Source organism: Periplaneta americana, chromosome 3, assembly GCF_040183065.1.
Source record: "Periplaneta americana isolate PAMFEO1 chromosome 3, P.americana_PAMFEO1_priV1, whole genome shotgun sequence".
In the NCBI taxonomy this organism is placed as follows: Eukaryota; Metazoa; Arthropoda; class Insecta; order Blattodea; family Blattidae; genus Periplaneta; species Periplaneta americana.
Genome location: NC_091119.1, coordinates 116,312,789 through 116,336,331, shown reverse-complemented (window position 1 = coordinate 116,336,331; position 23,543 = coordinate 116,312,789). Strand labels below are relative to the sequence as shown.

Sequence of the window (23,543 nt, the reverse complement as noted above, 5' to 3'; positions counted from 1 at the left end):
ATATGGTTCGCTCCACATTACTTTTTAGGTCTGCATACTCAGTCTGATGTTTTTGTATTTTAGGTGCTGGTTGTTGTGGTAGAAATTGGATCGCTAATAAGTATTACTGGTGTCCCACTTGTTTAAGTTCAGATGCAGTAAAGTGCAGAAGTTACAGTGAATTCTACAAACACAATTGGATACAGTGAAACTCATATTATAATGTTTTTGCATGCGCCAGAAATCTGCAAAATAATTAAAAAAGGGGGGTTAATTATCTTGCTGTTAACAACCACGTTGTTAACTGTATAACATTGTATCATTACAATGGATATGAAATAATGTTAATATTGAAACACATTGTACCTTATTTGTTTAAATATTATGCATTTTATTCTAAACAGCATGGACCATCTAGTGTAGGTGTGCTTGCTAATGTACGAGTGGAAAGTTTGGTAATATTGTATGTACATTTGGTGACTTGGTTCATTTTCTGTCTTTTTATATGATTGGTTATATCTGATCTATTTTCAAGCAGTAATATCTTACTTGTTATATTGCGTATAGAGAGCAAATATTGTGTTGCTGTAAAAAATAGTGTATGAAATTTTGAGGGGAATAGGCGTTTTTAGCATCCCTGAGACTGAAAGAGTTTTTTTCTGGTTGACCATTCCTTTGTCCACTCATTTTTATAGTGATAACTATTGGCCAAATTTTATTCTTGGTAAATGTCTCTGAGTCTATTTATCTGGGAATGATGCACAGGGATATGATACTTTTGCTGAACATAATGTGTATTTAAGATGGTGATATATAGGCTACTCAAAGTAGACTCTGATTCTCTTCTTGAATTTTTTTCTTTGATATGTTAGAGTGATAAATCTGTAGAGAATGTATGTCTCCTAAGATGATTCAGGCAGACACTTTTATTTTATTTCTTTATTTTTAATAACCGAGTATGTAGTATGATATCTTTTAGCTAGCAGAGCATCTCAGGATGAGTTATTGTCACACACAGGGAGGAATGACATTAAGATGGGAAATTAAGTTTAACTTTTAAGACTGATATTTCATCAAATTGTTTCATATATATATACATTATTTACTTTTTATAAATATTCAATGGATATGAACATGAAAGTTTTTCTTGAAGACAGTTTGTTTTGATGGTTGCATGTTAATTGTTCTTGATATTCAATATTAACAGTCATGTACGAAATTCTAAAATTAGAGTACGAATTATATGTTCACGTCAAAATGGTTGTATCGTTTTAGGAAGTAGAATATATAGAAACTGTGTCTGTTGATTCATTTTCTTGGCATGCAGAAATTTTAAATTAAAAGGTTATTGATTTAGAACATATGTACATTTAAAATTGAACTGTGTATAATGCAACATTTCGAGCTGAATATTTAGATTGTTAATAAACATGTACTGTAGATAAATGTGATTCTTGCCAGTCTTACGAATTCTCTCAACCCACATAGTGACAGTAACTGTACAATTAATTTTCTTCTCTGAATGTATACCTTCTTCTCCTCTCCAAGTATACCTACAGTCTATTCACTGTGTGTTTAATCCTGATGTTAATAAAAACACATGTACCTACTCCCTTGTAATTGTACAATGATTTCGGCGAACAACTTGCTAACATGGTGCATAAAAGCATAATTCCATAATAATATACCTACTGTTTTCGTTCAAGTACATACCTATTTCCATGTCTATTTCCACAGATAAATAACATTTTACTTAAAAATATAATTATATCTCTCACTGGCAGAAGTTTTCAGAGTATAGGCTGTTGCACAATACAGTGTGATCCTGCTTTGATGAATGTCAAGTTGGTAGAAGCTATCTGTGACCTCTGCTACCATTCCACATGTCACTGCATTTTAACGAGTTATTTACTATAATTTTAACTCAGAACTATGATTCATGATCAGGAATAAATTACGTCATTATTTCTTACTGTGTTTTAGCATTTCCAAATCAGCAGTGCCATCCTTGGCACCTATGTTTTTCCAGTTTAAGAATCGTATTCATTAAGGACAGTGTTGTATGCAGTCAGAAGTTGATTTTTTTGAGTGACATTGAATAGCATGGCAGAAGTAGTAGCTTAGATCTTCGGTAAAACAAATATACAAGCAAGGAAAACCTTTGAAAAGTGGAGAGTGAACCTGATACATACTCGTACCTTGTTACATTGCATTTGAAAGTAGTACTAGTATCCCGTGTCATTGCTTCAGTCACAGCTCTTGCTTGCAGATGAATATAATTTATTTGTTGACATCAGGATTAGAAGTACAGTGAAGAGACTTTAGAAGTTGTAAGTGTCCTTCTCATCTCTATTTCTATCTCTCTTCCTTGAGATAACAAAATACATAGATCTATAGCAGTAACCTCAGGAAGGTGGATAACATATCAGGCAAAACATTATATTGTGGTTTCACTGTATGAGCTGTACACATTTTTAATTAACATTCAGTATTGCAGGTATTTTATGATTCTACAGTGTAGATGTAACTACTGATCACCACTTCTTAACAAATCTCTTTTTCTGTTTTAATTTTTTTTAAGTTTTATTACAGTCATTACAGTCAAAATATTGTAAGTAGCATTGACTTCCGTGACTACATGTAAGAGGGTATGAATATTAAGTATTGTCTGATGTTTACAAATACCTTTGTAATAATGGCACAAGAACTTGGGATAAAAGCAACTGATGATATTTCAAAAGTGACAGCACACTTTTTCGTTATTAAGTTTTTTTATATAGAAGCTACAGTGACTGTTACACTATTTTCCTGTTGCTTACAAATAACTCGCAACAACTTGGATGTGGATTTCATAGACATCAAGGTTTGTGTGTCAATAGTGGTGTTGGTAGGATACTTACTTTAAAGGGTGGGGAGTAGAATATTTGAGAACTTGACCTATCCTATTGCTGGTTTTAAGTTAACTGTAACTACTCCCCATTTTTGTCTCATAGTTCTATGGAACAGAAATGCGTATTGAGTTATGATCTTGTTGATAATGTGTGAAACAATATTGAGATGTTGAAATGTCCTGCTTTTTTTGTTTCTTAATGGTTTTAATTTTTCGTACAGCCTACGTATAACAGATGTAATTAGTCTAATTTACATAAGTGTGTCCAATAGTGACAAATGTAGCATTGATCTTTACATATAGAACTGCACGAATACATAAATTAATGTTTTAAATTTTGTCATCGATATGTTATTAATTAACTTATGTCTTCATGTGGAGGTGTGTAAAATAGCCATTTTCTTGTAGAGAGAAGAAACTTGAGTGACACTGTGCAAATTAATAGTATCAGTATCATCGCCAGAAAAAAAAAAGTTAAGATTTTGGACATAAATCTTCTGTGAACTAATGGTTATGATGCTAACCATTGGATCCGAGATTTGTGAGTTCAGATCCTTCTATGAGTTGTGGATTTTAAATAGCGATACAATTTTTAGCTTGATTTCCTCTGGGAGGAAATTAATGCTGTGGTTCCATGTCATAGACCTACAGCGCTAAAATAACTCTTCTGTTCCTGATAAGAGGCCTTGAAACAAAATTTGTCGGACATTTGTCGACCATGTTGAATTTCGGTACTGAATATCATCTGCACTTGAAAACATACTTAAAAGGAATACTATGACAAAAACAGACTAGATAGAATAAAATGTCGCACGTTGAGCGGGCTGGTGCTTATTGGTAACACTGTGAAGAACTGTCGTTCATTCTCGAGAATTGTTTCTGTAGTTTTAATAGTTATTGAGTAATATTTAACAAAGACATTGTGTAGTTAGTAGGCACTATCTTGATATGTTCCATTTTTCAAAATAGTTGTCATAAAGTAACGCATAATACAGCATTTATTTTTATACGAAAGTTCAGTTATGTAGTCTAATAATTCTCCAAACACATCTTAACACTTTAGTACATTCTTAAAATTAAGTAATACACCCTACATTACAGCTCTTATTAGAAAGAGAGAGGAAGAAGATAGTCAAATTGCTATTTATTCTAATTATCATCATTGAAGCCAGTTGCAGTTAAAAATTATATGAATGCATTGTAATTTTCGTATACTCCATTTTGTTATTGTTCAAGGAAATAACATAATTGCCTCGTTATTTGATTGATCTATTACACAAGAACTTAGCACCCATTTCAGAAGATTGATTATTGAGATTTCCATTAATGTCTTTCTTCGACCGAGATTCTTAAAAGTCTAATATTGATTTGAAATTGTTGGACCACTTGTTTATATATACATAGAAGAAAAAGGCAGTGATAAATATAATAAAATTGTGATAGGAAGGGAGAAAGGGAGAGAGTGATTTCAGAAATTTATTTTTCCATTAATAAGGAAATAAACTTACAATAACTCAGGAATGTTTATTTTTAAAATATTGAAATTTCTATTTTGATTCTACTTTCTTTCAATATTAGTCTCATTGTATGTAGAATGGACACTTTAACTTGTTAAGTGCTGAAGTGTTTTTCTCTCATGTAATATATTTCATGTTTTGGCTAAATTCAAGTTCACTGGAAATAATTAAGAGATCTTTCACCCAACATATTCTTTATAAATTCATATGATTTGTTATTGTTTTGAATCCTAGTTCTTGATGCCATGTAGGAATATGTGTATTGTCTTGAAAGAGCTTGAATAGAGGTATTTACAGCATGTGTTAGAAAGTGTTAATGATGTGAGATGACCAATGGGAGCACGGTAATGTATTGTGTGTTCACACTTATTCTTATGAGATACCTATATTGTATAATTAATGCTCTGCAGGCCTTTTGATTTATTTGTTTCTTTTTCTTGTATCGAAATTAACTTCTTTTTGCATGGTTCAACTATCTGCACTGAAGTAAACTTAAGGAAGTCAAGTGTGGAGGTCCCTTAGCCACAGTCGGAGCATTAAATGCATCCTGTAGAAGACCAGCCCTGTCTGTTACCTTCATTTGCTCATTTCTTTATTATGGAACGAGACTTGTTCCTTTCTCCAAACCATCCCACTATGATGTAGACTAAACAGTACTTTTGAAGCAGTCTTGCAGTGGGCTATCTGTCTGATCTGTAGAGTATTGTTTACTGTGATTGCAACATTTGTGAACCTAAATTGCAGCCATTTTGCAACATAGCCCAAAATGTTAATGCAGAAAACAAGCTTCATGTTTGGATCAGTATTTATTCACTACCACATGCTGAATTCTAAATTAATAGCTTTCCTTTCTTATACTTGAAGTGGAACATTTAAAATATATCTCACTTTGATAAGTTTAAGGACACATTTTATCACATAAATCTAGTTCCTAGAAAACGAAAGCTTTTAAAGTTGTATATTACATTGTGCTCAAATGGTTATGGAATCATTTTTATATATATATATATATATATATATATATATATATATATATAAATTGCACTGTGAATATTGAATTTTATGATTAGCAATTGAAAGTTCAGATTATATTGCTCTTTGCATTCCGAGGAGAGAGTGATTTTTTTTAAGTTTATTTGGTAGTAGCATTATAGAGATTAATCTCGTTATTTTCAGTTTAAACTCATACACTAAGCTGACAGATCTAAGACTGACCAAGCTGTACTTTTGATGTAGCAAACAACTTAAGACTAAAGGGACCAGGTTTCGATTTCTGATAGATTAATATTAAGATTTACAATGGACAAAGTGATTGTGGATAGATTTTTCCAAGTACTTTGGTGATACCTTTTTTCTTGCCTATTACTGTCTCTTCAAGTCTTAATAATCTCATTAGTTTTAGAGAACCATTACAGAAACGTATATGTGGAAAAAAAGTAACAGATTTGGACACATTCAGAAGAAAGACGAAAAGCTCGTTACGAGTGAAGTTGTGGCAGTAAGTGAAGCTTTAATTCGTGGATGAGAGAGCTGAAAACCATTGAAATTTTTACATGAAAATCAGACATTGACAGGTAACAGACTTCGAACTTGCTTCTCCCATCTTTGTTATTTTTAACACAAAATATATTTTTACGAAATGGACGCATATTAAAAAATGTTCAAAAAGAATGATTAGCAATTATCATAAAATGTAGATAGTTATGTTAAGGCAGTTCCTTCAAATAATTTATCGTAAATGCTCCTGTTGAATATAGATCAATAAAATGTGTTTTTAAACAGTATAAGATATCTACTGAACATGTATGCTGCCAAATTTATAATTTTTTTTTGTTCTGTCTTGAAAACAGTTGTTTTCAGTGTAAATAGCCTGGCCCAGAGTGTTCACAACATTTTCTTCATTCATTTGTGGAATACTTATTTCATACATTTCAAGGGAGATAGACTAATTAATTTGTGAGCGTGCTTATAATAGAAACAGTCTCAATGAGATGTGCTTTGTTCTCTGCATTTATTTGTTTTATGAGCTCCAGTCCCTGCAGGGCAGTTTTAAAATAGTGTGTTCTCTACATGTTATAGCAGAATGTAGACACACTGTCAGCAACTTGCTGAACCTATTATTTAATGAAGGAACTGATACTGCATTTTTTATTTCTTTCTTCCTTGTGCAAAAAGGAGGCGAGGGTTTGTATACCAAGAAAAGAACATATCAGTATTAATCAATGGCACCATTGTTTAAAAAACAAACAAAAATTTTGAGTATTTTTCTTTATTTATTTGACATTGATAATTGGATGTTCTTGCAGCTTGTCAATGCTCTACTAATTGGCTTCAGCATCAAAGCATGAGGATACATAGCTTTCAGTAGGGCTGCCTGCGTAGTTATCGCTCGGTGTGGTAGGTGCCCTTCCATATCTTGTTGGTGTAACTTCTCCTATCATCGTGTAGGCAGAATTGTAATTCGAATCATTAATTTATCATAACTATGTTCTAACAAGTTGGTGCCCTACTTTTTGTCACTTGGAGCTCGAGATGAGCGACTTGGATCAGTGTTTTTGTTTGTTTTTTAAATTTATCATGGACGAAAGTGTACAGAAGAATTATTTCTTATAATGTAATTTCATGGTAGAACTCATTATTGCCATTGTGAATGTAATTGATTATTTCGAACGTGGACAATTGCAGTTTTGTTTATATTCCAGTGAAGAAGGAACTAGAGAAGAAATGTTCAGATGTTTAAACGAATGAGTCACTCAATGTACAAAGGAAATTATTCCATAATTGTTTCATTGAATAATACTATTAATATTAAGTATAACTTATGATACTTATAATAAGGAATAATAGTGCTTGGGTTGTATATCCCCAGCAGAGGGGAGGAGAACCAAGCGTTTTGCTTCCTTTCTACTTCGAGTAGGTTGATATAGTGCAGTAGTGTGTACATAGTCTCATTAGTTGGAATATGTATTTTTCAGGTTCATATATTATTAAACACCTGTTAAAATAATCAGAATGAAGTTCAAGCAGTTTATTTGTATATTATATGTATATGTACTATACTACCTGAAAGATACATAACTTTTTTGCAATAGCTGTATTCTGTATGTAAACTGTTGTACATTCTAATGTTTCAGATTGTTTCTGTAATATGTGTGATGAGAGAGTGTGAGGAGGATAAAGTATTACATCACAATGTGATGTGTTGTTATTGTTGGAGGGGGAGCAGGAGGCCGGGGTCGAGGGGTTGTCGGGCGAGGAGGGGGCATGATCCGGGGTGGCGGTGGTGGCTACACGGGAGTCCGTGGCTACGGCGGAGTCATGCGGCCCGATAAATCTCATAACCGATACAATCCCATTGGCATGGGCGGAGGCTACAATATGTACAACTGGAACTGAAGTTAGTAGACGAACTCACTCATGAGATAAGAACCTCCTAGGAAAGGTGTGAACTAGTGGGGTGGGGGGGAAGGATCTTTCAAGATTTTGACTTGTGCAGAAGCCCAATACTGTTCTTGCAGTGTTAACAAAGCACACTTTTCCTGGACTGATGTTCCCTAATCCTAAACTTCCTGTCCATATTGGGACTTTATTGACAATTATTTTTTAATATTTATTATAATGACATTTATATATTTTTGTTTTATATTGCATTCCCAAACATATTCACAGGTCACTGCGACCTCAATATAATAAATATATAAATTTTTGTTTATTTTTTTATACTGCAGAATGAAGATGCATATGAGTTTGAAGATCCATCGTTTGGGAACTTTGGAGCTGCAAGTGATGGATTTTTATTTTTTATTTTGTTCCTGTCACATCTGCTGTGTTGTCAACATTTTATTTTACGAATACAATGACTTAAGTTGCGGTAGCATTTCTCACTGAACTGGACCTGCGTGTTGTGAAGTTCTTGGCATTTCGGTACCGAGACAGAGTGTGTCCTGTTTTTTTTATTTTATTTGTTAAGGAAAATTTCACTTGATATAAATAATGTATTATGTATGTTGGATGTCAAATAAAAGTTTCAGTGAGGAAGGCAGTAAAAGATTTCAGCAGATTCTTTAGTTACATTTATTTAAAACACCTGGGAAGCAAGGAGGAAATATTATTAGGCAACTTTGTAGTGTGACATCTAGAGAGGTTTGGGGTGTGGGATTTGTGTCTAAATTATATGTGGTAAGTTTTGCTTATCGTGTTGAATCTCTTATACTATAACAAAGATTTTCATCTTAATCGTGATTTCCCTGTAATGTGGGATAAGGTTTCTTTGTGCCACCAAATTATGTTGACATCACTTGATTAAAAGTGACACTTCCCTATTTAATTTATTGTGTCTTTTCATACACAGTGAGTTTTCTAACAGTGCAATTATAGTTTAATAACACGAATATTGATCTAGAGCATATCTGAGATCATTTGAAGTTGAAGCTTAATGGAGAGAAATACAAAAATAATCTGTTCTACTACTAACTGTAATTTTTGTCTGGCAGAGAAAAATCAAAATGAGTTCTAACTCGAAAGACGTAATTCTTGGACCAAACATGCGATAAATATCAGTGTATTATTTGCATATGTCTACAAGGAGTGATGAAGTACTATAATGGAAGAACATTTTTCTGAAACACCTTAATTTTTTATATCAAGCTTTAAAACATAGTGATCTAGTGGAGTTGAGTTGCATAATTTTATTTTCAATGTATAATCTTTTCAAGAACTTTGTACATTCTCTTGGACTTTTTCAGAGTTAGAATTTTAAGGTTTTTACTTCAATTCAGACATTTCCCAAAATTTGAGATTGTTTTGCATAATATACTTAATTAAATATAATTGAGGATTCTGAAAAATCAATATTTCTGTTTTTGTTGCAATCCATTGTACAGGAGGTAGGTACAATTCAATTTTATAAACTCTGGGAGACATTGCTATTTAATTTGACACTGGCAGTTCTGCAAATAAGTTTGCAACTTCTGCACCTTTGTTTGCAAAGCAGATGCGGTCCTGTGCACTCATACTGTAGGAAATAGGTCGAAATACAGCAGCATTAAGGTGTGTGTGTTCATTGATCAGCATCACACATGCCGTACAAATCGCAATATTTATGTGGAGCAGGTTCACAGTTCAGCATCACACATACATACATATAAAACTGTTGACAACAGTAATCTGTGAAAAGAATTCTAACAGTCAAATCAATTTCGTGTCTTGTAGGGCTAGTTATCAGTTCTGTGTGTAACCAACAATGTACATCCTCTCCTATGGAACTCGACTTTGTGGGGTCTGGAAGTAAAACATTATGTGGTTGCTTCATTATTGCTCTAATCTCTTCCCATATATTGGTCCTTTATTGATTATTGCTGTCATCTGGATGCTTTAGATTAAATAATTCCTCTTAGTTTTGAACAATTGTGATAAGAGTGCCGTCATCCATTGCACCTGTGAGCTTTCCTGTGAGAAATCCTGTATTTGAAGAAGAAAATGCAGACACATGATTGTTGTATCGTTCACTAACCAGAATTCGGCTATGACATCATCAGCATGTGCTGCACATACCGAAAGAGTTACTCTGCCAAGGAATCTGTCCACATTTTCCAAGAGTTGATTCTTGCGGTGTGGATCAGTGAATGCATGTCTATTTAAAATAATACAAAGGTTATGAAAATGCGAGGATCAGTGAAGGCTTACGTTAAAAATGATAGACTTCAGCTTTATTGAGATTGCAGATTTTGATTTATTGTATAGGACATTTGATGGCAATTCACAGATAGCTAAGTGTCTGTATTGTCTGTATTGTGAGAAGTTCCCAGAAAGACATCATCCTTTGCATCCTACTTTTGCATAATTATGTTCACTCGTATTTTGAGAAAGTGTAATATTCGTCATGGACACAAATATCTAGGGCAGAAGGAGATTAGAAAGATTGTTAATTTTTTGAAAGTTCCCTGCTGCATTGAAACTGACCAATCTGTGAGCACAACAAGCAATTGGTGTAGATATCTTGAATATCTGGCAGATACTGCATGACCAACGGTTTGTACCCATACTAGTAATCAAAGTTACAGGCTTTGAGGACTGTCTATTGACCTTGTAAAGATTTCTGTATGTGGTTCTTGCAATTTCGCAACAAGCAACCTAGCTTCACCTTGAGTTGTTCAGACATGAGGTTCATCTTGACCAGAAATATCATTTTTAATATTTGAAATAGACATGTGAGTTGGAGAAAAGCCATACAATGTTTATTCTTTGACAAATCGATTAAGATTTGCTAGAAACACACGAGCTGCTATTGTCTACGACTACTTGTTAGAGTCATACTTTTGCCCAAAACACGTGAATCATTTGACATTATTGGAGAAGGAGGAGAGAGAGTTGACTGGCCAGCATATTTTTCTAATGTTGTTTAGTCAACTGTCCGAAGACAGGTCTGAACCTCACAAGTGACACCAAGAAGGCACAACTTATGAGGCAACTAGGTTAGGAAATAATGGGATAGGGTGGCCAGTTCCTTTCCCCCTCCATTGCATACATCACCGGCTAGCTATGTATTACACTAGTCAGATTTCAAATGAATGCAAACAATTCTTCCTCTGACACATATCGTCAAGTGAGATGTACTGCCTGATAATAGATGTACATATGTCAGAATCTCAATCAGAGGATTTTCTAACATTAATTATTTGAATTTTTCTTATTATACCAACTGAACGTGTCAGTTTATTACACCATTAAAGTCTAAAAAATTCAGTACGAATTTTTCTTATTATATCAACTGAATGTGTCAGTTTATTACACCATTAAAGTCTAAAAAATTCAGCACGAATTTTTCTTATTGTACCAACTGAACATGTCAGTTTATTACACCATTAAAGTCGAAAGAATTGAGCATGAATTTCAGAAGGTTGTGAGCATATCCAAGACACTTGATTGATCTTAGACAGTGCACCAAAACATGTTGCATCATGTGACATTTGTATTGATATTGGTGGCTGTCATTCCAACAGTTTAATACATGAACAGAAAGATAATATGTAAAATTGTAATTTAATGAACCTACAATACTATGCGAATTTGAATTTCAGCTAATGTACAAGATTTGTTATTTTGGTCAGAGCTGCATAATGAAGTATCACCTTCTATTGGTAGATGACACATCTGACGTATGTATACTCTGAAATAGTATCTGTTTTTGTCTTCTCTGCTGTCCCTCGTAACTTTTAAAATGTTAATTTATACAGTATTTCAATCATGTTGTTCAGTATGCTAAAAAATTACTGCAAACTTTTGATTTTATCCCCTATAGAAATCTCAAGTTTCTTTCGTTTTCTTCCTCCCACTATACAATTTGTATTTATTCCAATATTAACTTGCTGTCATAAGTTGGTGTTGAATTTTTTGTATTTGTGTGAAGATACAGATACATAAAGTATGACGCAAGAATGAAGTGGTCTTGAAAAATTGTAGTTATTTACTAGTATCTAGTGGCATGGCATTAGTTAAAAACAACAACCTTGGAAAAAAACATTGAATTTTAGGTAGAATTAATAGTACCTAGTGGACAATAAGATATAATTCTGAATTGGAAAGACAATATAAGTCGTCAGATATTGTTGCGAAAATAAAAGCTCGCAGGTTAGAGTGGTTGGGATATATTATTAGAATGGAAGATGGGCATATTCCAAGAATAATTCTAAACTCTTTACCGGATAGTAGAAGGAATGTGGGATGACAAAAAATTGAGATGGCTGGATGATGTTGAGTCATTTGGAACCCTGGGTGGGAGTCAGAAGGTAGAGGACTAAAGCATATGAAAGAGAGGAAATGGTCGTCTGTTGTAAGGGAGGCTAAGGCTAGACTAAAAGGTTCATGATGCCAAAGAAGTGCTAATACAATATTAACTCTAAGTTGTCGCTCTCGAACGCATAGTTCCTGAAAAAATGTTAGCAATATCTAAAACAGCCATGAGACATTTTTGTCCCACATAGAAATTTAGTGCTATTGGTCGTTATACATTATTAGTGGTCGTCAGTTTTGTCAATTACACATAGAAAGAACATGATTGGTGAGTCATATGTAAAGAATATGACTGTAGCAGAGCAAAGTGTGGCATGATGTGGCACTGTATTGAGAGACAGTTGTGGGGTGAAGGAGTCGTTTTGGCACATCGCGAGTGTCTTGCAATAATCAGTTTCGAGTAAAACCAAGCATTTATGGTGAGCTTCAGCAGAAGTTGAGTATAAGGCTGATGCATTTGCGAGCTGACAAAGGACTCTGGAGCTCATCCTCTCCCAGATCATTCGGTGCTTCCAAAGTAGGCTACTACAGCAAGACTTGCTAGTCCGACCTTACAACAAAGAAACAAATTCACTGTCAGCATAGACATGACAGGACAAAGTGGGAAATAGTGTCTACTAATGTTCTAACAGTTTGAAATCTCAGACAGCAGAATGATTTCCAGAACAATACTGGTCCTCCGTAAGCAAAAAGGCATGTTATCACTGGACTTGTCTCAAGTGCCTGGCCTTTTGTATTCTCAAGCACATTAAAAAATGCACAGAAACAAATGTGTGTAGAGTGTCGAAACATGACGATTGGTCCTTGCCATGAGAAAACCTCGATGCTGGATATTCTGTATGTAAGGAGTGCCACTGAATCCAAAGAAATAGAGGTGATCATGAGATTCTTGAGGTTTGAGTTGAGGTTAGTTTGCTTGGAGCATTTGAAATATGACAAGTTTGCTGTCATGACAAGTATGGGACAGATTCGTAGCAAACTGTCAAAGCCTGTACATTCTTGGTCCATATAATTCTGTAGATGAACAGCTGTTCTCGTCAAAATGTGCTGTCCATTCATTCAGTTCATGGATTCCAACCCTGACAAAGATGGGCAGAAATACTGGATGACCGTCAATAAAGATTCAAAATGCATGCTGTGAATGCCTTATCTTACCTTGGCAAAGATGAAACTCGTCCTAGTGCTGAAAATCTTGGTGACTTTGTAGTGAAGAAGCGTGCATGTCCATTCCTAAAGAGAGGAAGGAATATTACCTGCGACAACTTTTTCACCTCACTTGCAGTAGCACAACATTTGAAAGCAAACCGAATGAGCTTGCTTGGCACAATAAACAAAGTGCAAAGAGAAGTAGCAGAGTGTGCGAAGAAAAATCGAGAGCAACTCGATAAGACTGAAGCTTTTAAAAAAATTATGATATAACTTTCACATTGTGTCTGAGAAAGTCAAATAAGAATGTCATAATTTTGAGCTTCTTGCATCCAGATGTATAACTTGGTAATGACACAAAGTCAAAGCCTGATACTATGAATTGTTACTATGAAACAGAATAAGGGGAATGCACCTGACACTCACATGGAAGCATCGGAAGTAGATGGTTCTTATCGCCACTGTCAGGTATGAAAATCCCATAAGGGAAAAATTCTTATAAATGTACAGTACTGGCAAAAAAAACTGGACCAACGGAATAATCAAAGTCCCCAAAATGAGCCACTGCGCATGCCATGCCTGCATTCACAAGATAGCGAGTAATCTATTGAAGTTGTAGTTTCGACTACTGATGTAGCCCATTAGAAAATAAGCTGGTAAAATTCATGTTCTGGGAATAATAAGTTAATTAAGTAGTAAAGTATCGCTGCAATCGAAACGTATTGGGAATAAATTTGAAGAAGGAACAAAAAAAAAGTTTCCCTCACAGGCAGGATTCGAACCACGAAAGTCTTAGTTACCAATCTCTTACTGTCACTGTGCTACGGAATCACTTTAGAACCAATGTTCCTTGAGAGTCTGTCATACAACAAGTGATTTAAAAGGAGACTACATCCTATGAGTAGCTTCAATTTAAAACTAATTTCATGTAATTTGCATTACTTGTGAAAACAAACGTTTCCATTACATCTCTTAATTTAATATAAGTATCACTGGATTGAGAAACTCGCTACTAAATCACATTATATGTTGCACCTTAACACAAATTTGTAGTCGACACAATGCTATGAACAGATTCTCCTCAAAATGGCTGCTGCTAGAGAAACACGTATCAGACTGACAGCTCTGCTAGATGACGGATATTCCATATCTTGGGCTGCAGATAGGCTAGGAATGGCAAAAACTACTGGGAAGAGGTGGGCTCGTCAATACCTAGAAATTGGGGGGGGGGTGAAAGACATAGTGTATCTGGGCGTCCGAGAGTTCCAACGGGAAGAGAGGACAGGGCATTGCTCCGAATTCGTGAGTATAATCCTTTTATGTCTGCAAGTCAATTACGAACTGCCTCTCGATTCCCAGGAGGCCGTAAGACGGTTGGCAATTGCCTTAAGGCTGCGGGTATTAGGAACTATAGGGCTGCTCGTAAACAAGCTCTTATATGCTAACAGTCTAGATGGGGTCAATTGGGGAAGAGTCATCTTCACCGATGAATCCCAGATCTCGACTAGTTATGCAGGACCTGTTTGTGTCTATCGCAAGGCTGGCCAACGGCACAGTTGTACTTATGTGGCTCCAAACCCAAAGCAGGGGCACATTAGCGTCAAGTTCTGGGTGTGAATGTCTCGAGACAGAGCAGGAATGCTACAGCGGATAGATGGGACTCTGTGCATTGTGTATTCATATTTTGGAGCACGTGTTTTACCCTTCCGCCCATGAACATTATCCAGATGGGCCATTATTGTTCCTGCAGGATAATTACGCAGTACACAAATTGATGGGCTTTCAGAGATGGTTACCGGAGAGGCCAGAGATCGAAGAGATTGCTCTGCCTCCCCTTTCACCTGATATGAAAATTATCTAAAATGCGTCGGCCAGACTAAAAGGAAGGACGTGCAAACTGTTTGCAGACAAACCACCTCGGAATCGTGACGAGCTCTGGGAATATGTTCTTGATGCCTGGGAGGACATCACCCAGAATCTTGACTATTTCCAGAGAGGCTCGTCGATTCCATGCCTAGGTGAGCAGAAGCTGTCAGAGAAGCTGAAGGCTATTGGACAAAATATTAGTAGTTCAATAGCCTATTTTATTTCATTATTTTTTGTATTTTTTGTAATTTTTTTAAAAATATTTTTTGTTTTGTTAGAGGAAAGCCAGATGCATCTTCCAAATAAATCTTTATTATTTTTTAGGCCAAATAATAATCCACATTTTGTTTTACTAAAATGAAATTAGGTCCATGAGCTATGACAATGAATATTACTGTTGTATACTTAAAAAAAAAATTGCCTGCCATGGGAATCGAACCTGCGACCGTTTGCATGATAGCGGCGTGCCCCAGGCATCTGAGCCATTCAATGAAGACGAAAACAGTAACCAGCTGCATGGCTGTTGTTCAACTGCACAGGTGGTTTCGGGTCCAGAATATGCACCGATGCTCTGGAGTGAACAAGGCTCTGAATTCAGCTACAAGGGTCGGTCCGGTTTTTTTTTGCCACTAATGTACATTGTGACAAAGCAGTTTGCAAGAAATGTGTTACTATTGTTTCTTATGTTTGTGAATTCTGTAAATCTCAATCTACTGATGAAAAAGGTATATACTCTTAGGTACCTGTAAGGACTGAACTTACATACATGCCTATGTAAAAAATAGTCACTTAGGCTAAGATATGTCATTTGTGTCATTCATTTACATTTCGGTATATGTTTACTTACCTGTAGTAAGTTTCAACATCTTACGTACCCCTTTGACTTTACTACTTGATTGACGTCATCAAGAAGTCATATTTCTTCAAGACATATATCAAAATATACGCCAATTATCTACATAAGATATTATGTACGAGATTTACGTGAAAAGTTTCTTTTTATGTCATTTTACATGAAAATATATCGAAACAATAAACTTCTGAGATAACTGTACTTGATGTTTAAAATAAAAAAAAAAAAATGTTATTTGACGATTATAGGGTCTTCCAGTCAAAAGACCATTTGCCAGGCCAAGACACATCTGATTACTGATGGGACATTTTTGTTCCGGCGGTCATATTAGGGTGTCTGCAAAGTCTGGACATGCTAGTGTTAACCCAAAAGATATATTAAAATCACACTTACTGAAAGATCAGTATAGGAGACCGGGCCTATTTCATTATTGTTCCCAGGAGTATTTTATACACATTTAATTCAAGATAATATATTTTTATCAATTAACCAGAGGCAGGCAGATGTCTACAGGAGCAGCTGCATTACCTGTGGTGATACCAGGTAGACCTCGAATAATATTGTGTGAAGATGTTTTCTGATTTTTCGTTGGGGTTGCTGTACCATACAAACTTGTCTCCTCCAAGATATTTGTCATTTGTTGGAGAAGTATTAGGAAAACGAGGTGAGGCTGTTTCATCTCTATTCTCATCTGGTAACTTCATTAGGGATTTATATATCTCTTTCTAACAACTCATCTGATGTTACAATCTGATAGCACTAGGGATGATAAAATCAAGGTTTGTTCAAAAACATTTAAATGTGGACATTCACCTACTTCATTTTCATCACCAACTTAATCTTAATCTTCTAGCCGTTACTGCATTATTTTCCGAAAATTAGGGTGAGTGGGCATAACTGACATGGTGGGATGTGTTTGCAATAAATGTGGGATATGAAGAGTCCACTGCAAGAATGATGGATGTCATTTGGAATACATTTTGCAGGAGAAGCATTTGAAAGTTTGAAATGCTTAGTGCTCAAAGCTTAACTGTGATTTTCTGATCATTACTGGACAATGACTATCAGTGTTAATGCTATATAACTCTGTATGTACATTCTATATGTCTTAAGCTATGCATTGACAGTCTTGGTTCATTTTCGACAAGAAAGTGACAGCCATCATTCTTGCAGTGGACTCTTCATATAATAAAAAATAATTGCCGAAAAGAAATTAAACACAAAACATACTTACAACAATGTTGAAATTTATGGAACTGCTATGTAATGCGATATACTGATCTGTGAGACTGGCAAATAGAGCAGACAATAGTTACATACTTTAATAAGAAACAGCGACAACAATGCACTGAACAGATTTAGATTACAACCACATTACTGCACACCTATAAAAAAAAGCATAGCTCGAAGGTTAAGACATTAAGCAGTGTTGCAAATATTCAAGAAACAAAACCCTGGCCGGTATTTCAGGTTACAGGTTAGATTTTCGCATACATTTCAGTCATTAAGAAGAGAGACATTAATAGAATTAGTAGTACCTAGTTGATACAGTATTATGATTTTCGCGTAGAGTATTCATTAAAAAGGGAGATGTATGTAAATAGGAAAAAGGAATTTCTGTATGTCATATAATAAGGCATAATATTAAGGAAACGTTTGACATTTATATTTTGAAGTACGTGAAATTCCAGAAATAAGCATACCATTAAATAACGAAAATAGAAGAAAATAAGAATGGAAGGTGATTGGTTAAATAACGAAAATGGTATTGTAAGAATGGAAGGTGATTGGTTTTCTATCACATCATTCTGTTGAAATGTTGGTACTCAATGAAAATGTACTGACATTAAGTTCAAGAAAAGTTTCTCGCAAAATTTTATTTACCCAAAATCTTTACAGAACAGCATTTTCACTTTATTGTTTCATACATAATGTTTGGCTTCCTTTGTTTTGTGCTTAAACTCTGGGACCTTCAGAGAACAGGGTTGATATAATATAGGATGAATTTTTGTAGATGTGACTTGCGGACCAGCATGAACACACATGCTGCGTAATATTGTGACTTATACTCCAGTGATTCCAATGTGGCATGATTTAGCAAGGGAGATGGGATATGGGTACCCCCCCCCCCAAAGTTTTTTTTTCTTTGTTAATGGAATTAAGGGTATATGCTTGTATAATACATAATGTTTTCATTACAGATTTGTCTGTGTAAGTGAAAAGTTCAGTACCGGTGTTGCAAAAGTACAACATAATTAAAATAACTACTTACGAATGGTGTTCTTGACATGCTTTTTTGTCCACCGCTGTGGAGTAACAGCATGTCTGACTGAAACAAACTGCCCCAGGTAAAAATTCTGGTTGGGACAAGTTACCTGGTTGAGGTTTTTTCCGAGGTTATCCCTCAACCCATTAAGAGCAAATGCTGGGTAACTTTCTGCACTAACTCTGGACTCATTTCACTGTTATCATCACCTTCACCTTACTCAGACGCTAGAAAACCATAACAGTTGATAAAGCGTCGTAAAATAAATTAAAGATATACATGCTTTTTTATTTATTTCTTCAATTTTCAGGTGTATTTTGAGTCACTCTTACCTGTTTCTGAAAACTTTTACTGTGGGTTGAGGTAGATATGTATTTTACCATAGACAAGTTCCAGACACATTTGGCTTCTTTTGGCCCGACATTAGGTCAGCCTATTATTTCAGAAGTTTCTTAATAAACACAGTTTACTACAATGGACGCACTTATTGAATATGAATTCTGCCGACATTTTATCTGAGTGATGTATTGGCCTACACAATTCAGAGATTACAGTAGATAGAGTTGATTTCTAGAAAGTTAACCTAATAAAGAAATTAAATATTGGGTAGTAATTTGTAGTGTAAAAGAGTAAAATTAGATTTTATCCACAAGTGGAAAGCTTAGTATTCGAGGTGAAGCCAAGGATAATAATTTTCACGAGCACATAACATCTTTTACTCTCGTGTGCTATACAATATTTTATCCATTACTGGTATCTAAATTTCATTACTGATATCTAAATTTAATTTTAAATTGCAGGCCTTTTCTTTGTAATGTGGTGTTTGTGAAGAATTTATAAATGAATGAATGTATGGATTTTATTGTTGCTAATGTGTTAGTTGTCAAGGAGAGACTGATTTAAAAATTTTCAATTCACTGCATGCTCTGAATTAATAGTATATTATGAAACAAATTTATACTTTATGGCATGAGTCAATTTTTAGGGAATAATTGAAGTGAGTTTCCTAATTTTGACAAATGCAGTAACTGTATAACATTATAAACTTGTTTCATTATTTTTTTGTACGACATTATTATGAAACAATAAAGAAATAATATCAGATTTGTAATGATGGGTAGTTTGATATGGTCTTTGAAGAAAGATGTTGCTATGACAACAATGATGTATTAAATCAGGCCTGCCACTAGGTTTGCGCTCTCCGAGCCGGCTCACAGCTCATGAGCAGAATGCAGATATTAGCTGTGCTCTGTATAAGGGTGGACTGGAAGAAGGGGTGGATCTCGTATAAAATAAACACAAAAGGAAGTACTATTACGAGTGATTATGAAATGAATTCCCGTTCAGTGTTTGCAAAACTATCTTGGACTATTATTAATTAATAAAGAAATATTTATTTTACAGAAGTAATAGAAATTCTATAGCTACTTAAATGTACAATATCATTTTGTTATATTTTTATTTATCAGTACATCAAAACGAGGTTTTATGCTGTTGGCAGCTGAAAGGAACAGTAGCCTACTGATCATAATGAAACATCAGTTACAGATGTTCGATATCTGCCTTTATTAAAGTTGATTATAGAAAACAGTTGCTCATAAATATAAATGTTGAGCCAAACATAGCAATCATTTTCACAGCCATCCTGTGTAGTCGTGGATATTATTGCTAATGTTTAGTCTTGTAAAACTCAACCAGGCTAGTAGTATTATTCAAACGATCTTTAGCCCTTAGGTCACATTGAAGATTAATAGGTTCGAGCTGTAAATCGTTAAATGTTAAATGTTATGTTCTGTCTTTTAGATTCCTCCATGCTGTACTGTAGCAGTAGGTAAGCAACGTGAAACAGTTACTGACGATAGGCCTACACACTGCACTCCACTAGATAACTGAGTGGTCGTTTCCCTCTCCTCTACCTATAGCAAGTCTATGTCATTCTGACGTATCTTCCTCTCCGTTTCGGTGAGCGGTAAACACTGCTCTCCTGCTCTGAAGGAGCGTGCGTGCTTGTTGAGCGCTGTTTGTGCAGGCCTGTATTAAATATTATAGCATGACAAATCATTTCATAATGTTAACTTTATGGCACAAGTTATGCCGTCGTAATATAAGGTGGGACAAAATGAACTCATGATTTTAAAATCTTCACTATTCAGAGCACAAGTTTGCCATTTTTACAGAGCACAAATTCAAAGTTAGTTCGTGAAAATAATGCCAGGTATCGTCCATTGACATTGATGCACTCTCTCACCCAAGTCATATTTTTTCCATGACGCACAGTAGCATGTCTGGAGGGATTTCATCAATTTGTTCCCTAATTCTCTGCTTCAGGGTATTTAAATCTGCTGGACGAGTTTAAATAACCCCACTAAAAAAGTCACAAGCAGTCAAATCAGGTGAACAAGCTGGCCAAGAGATGTTCCCAAAGCAGGAATGATCCTGTGTCAAACACAGTTCATAGAGTCTCCATTGAATTCCGAGCCGTGTGTGATGTTGCCCCGTCATGTTGATACCAAATTCTGGCAATGTCAATATTATGACGACATAACAATGGAAAGAAGAATTCAGTCAGCATAGTAATGACCAATTATACCGAATGTCGATATTCCACACCAAACTGTCACCTTCTGGCTATGAAGTGGTTTCTTATACAGTTCACGAAGATTCTGAGGCTCCAGTATTGCGTGTTGTATTTGTTTACACTACCAGACAATTCATAGTGAGTTTCGTCTGATATTATTAAGTGACAAATTATTCTTGTATCTTCTTTCATTAAATGAATAAATTCATTGCGAAATTTCATTCTTGAGATGAAGTCACAGTCCGACAACTCTTGCACAATTTGAATTTTGTACAGATGGTAATTTAAGTCTGAGTAGTGCAATATCCGACAAAGAGACTTGTTGGATATGTTAAGGGCAACAGAGCTTGTCGATGTGCATATCACTTTGGACTGCGAATGACAGCAGCACACACTCTTTCGATATTCTCCGGTGTACTGTATGCATAGTTCGAGCTCTGTCTGCAGGTTTGTCATCTCTTGCGGAAGCTGTCGTTCGTAATTTCTCAATTCAGTTATTGTGTTGCGATCCAGAACTCTTCCATGTCTTGCAATGTTGAAATGCCGCCTGAAAAATCGCTATGTTGTTGTCACTCAGTCTCCATTTTTTTTTTTTTTTTTTTTTTTTTTTAAATGTTTCAGTGGTGAATGCCTGATGTTCTGCTGACCAACGAGGCATGTTTATTCAGTACATTTACTGAAATAATTCAAATTTGTTGATTTCCATAACAAAACAGAAATCGTTGCCATGTAAACCTAAAGAATTTATATTCTAATATTAAATGGCATACCTTGACCAATGTTATGCCATGCCTAGCTTCAGTCCACCTCAAGTATCCAATGGGTATTACGTAAGTCAAAATCATGAGTTAATTCTGCCCCACTTTGTAGAAGTCGTGACGTTTTAGTTGAAATGGTAATATTTCACGACTGGTACAATAATGTGGCATATTATGCATGATTTTCACTAATGATACAGACTGTTTATAATGCTGGAGTACAAGAGACTTTTCACTGCTGTGAATAAAGCCATTGTTTAGGTTGCTAAGGATGGTGAAATAAAGACCAGTTTAGATACCAGTCATGGATAAAAGTGTTTGTTCCACTGAAATAGTTTCAGATAAGCTAGACATTGCTTAAATGAGTTGCATTTGTTTCATGTTTCTATTTTCCAAAGCTTCCAGAGTTGTATATATGATTCACTTAGACATCATTGAGCTTTCCACTAAAATGGTATTGTAGTTGTGAAACAAGTTTATGTATTACTGAAACCAAGTTCAGTGAACAAGAGCAGCTCTTCTAGCACAATGGAAGTGAGGATTCCTTACAAAAAAAGTCTGGAGTGTTGTATAAGCCTTAGAAGAGTATCTGAGCATATTGAAGCAGTATCTCCCATGTTATTTTGGAAGAATCTTCTTCATTTTCGACAAGTGTGTGTGTTCACAGTGGGCCAGCAGCATTGGACAAAATAAAAAACAGTAAATGGCAGGATAAAGCGACAGCCATCTGATTGGCACATGGTATACAAGTTCTTTGTATTTGATTAAAGTGAAAAAATCAACGAACTCATGAGTTCTAACCTGATTGCAAATTAACTAAATGCTTTACATCCCTTTTATCAGCTGTATTTTGTTTGAACTTTATATGGGTTTTCATGCTGTAGGTTTACTCACCCTACATTTAATTGTGTTTACCACAACTTACTGATGCACCCATGGTATGATATGCACACAATTCTGTAGTGCTTGGGAAAAGTGACACAAGTCAGTTTCCACAAACCTTTTTTGATAATAATTTATTGACAACTTACGGAACTTCTGTTCACTTGGAAAAAAATACATAGGTATTCCTCCCATTGCAATAATTCATACAGAAAAAAATCAGATCGACATAAACCAGTGTAAGTTGTCAATAAATTATCAAAAAGGGTTTGTGGAAACTGACTTATGTCACTTTTCCCAAGCACTGCAGAATTATTCAAGGCAGTTCATTTTGCTCAATTGCATAGTTTATTTCGCTCAATTATGTTCTTAATGTTTTAATTATATCAATAGATCTCTCTTCATGCTCCTAGCAGAAATGCAGAAACTTCCAATTTGTAGGCGGAAATAGTGAACAGAGTAAGGAACTGTAAAATGTATACATTAAGTGCACCTGGAAATAGTGAACATTATCCTTGTATAGCAGTGGTACTCATTACGCAGGCTGCATGCTGCTCTCGAGGACATTTATTGTGGCTCTTGGAATAATTTAGTTTTCATTACATTTACATTTTAATTCTAAATTCTAAGTATAAATATATCTTCAGTGAAATTCTACAAAACTTAGGATATCCCTGTATCATTCCTAGCAGTGCAGTGCAGTAGCGCACATGTTCAACAGCGCAATGTATTAAATTTCTATGTTCGGCCTTATTGGTTTTGATGAGATGTACATTTGTTTGGCAGACCTTTCAAATTTTTTCTTTGTCTTCGGAAGCTTTCAAAATGAAATATACATTTTTCTTAGTTTCTATGAACAAGCAACTGAATACTTGATTACTGTTATACTCCTGTTCAGTTGAACAGTTGATTGATAGTGGTAAGTTTATTGCAGTGCAGTGTTCAATAATGGCTGGTGTTTTTTTCGAAAGAGTGGGGGGGGGGGGGAAGAAAACTGAAACAGGAAAGAAGAGCTTT

The 23,543-nt window shown here is 35.1% G+C and overlaps 1 protein-coding gene across 7 annotated transcripts in view; it reads left to right on the top strand.

Annotated features, from left to right (window-relative positions):
* The window catches only part of LOC138696407 (sex-lethal homolog), a 42,721-nt gene extending 34,275 nt beyond the window's left edge, over nucleotides 1-8,446 (top strand). For 3 of the 7 annotated variants that reach the window (XM_069821341.1, XM_069821342.1, XM_069821337.1), the window contains exons 6-7: nucleotides 7,602-7,783; nucleotides 8,115-8,446. In XM_069821341.1, the coding sequence (XP_069677442.1) occupies nucleotides 7,602-7,782 (181 nt within the window). In that variant the 3' untranslated portion in view covers nucleotide 7,783; nucleotides 8,115-8,446. Of the gene's footprint in view, nucleotides 1-63; nucleotides 7,580-7,601; nucleotides 7,784-8,114 lie in introns of those variants that run through there. The other 4 variants (XM_069821338.1, XM_069821339.1, XM_069821336.1 and 1 more) reach the window with 3 other exon arrangements.
* Nucleotides 8,447-23,543: the final 15,097 nt, after the last annotated feature.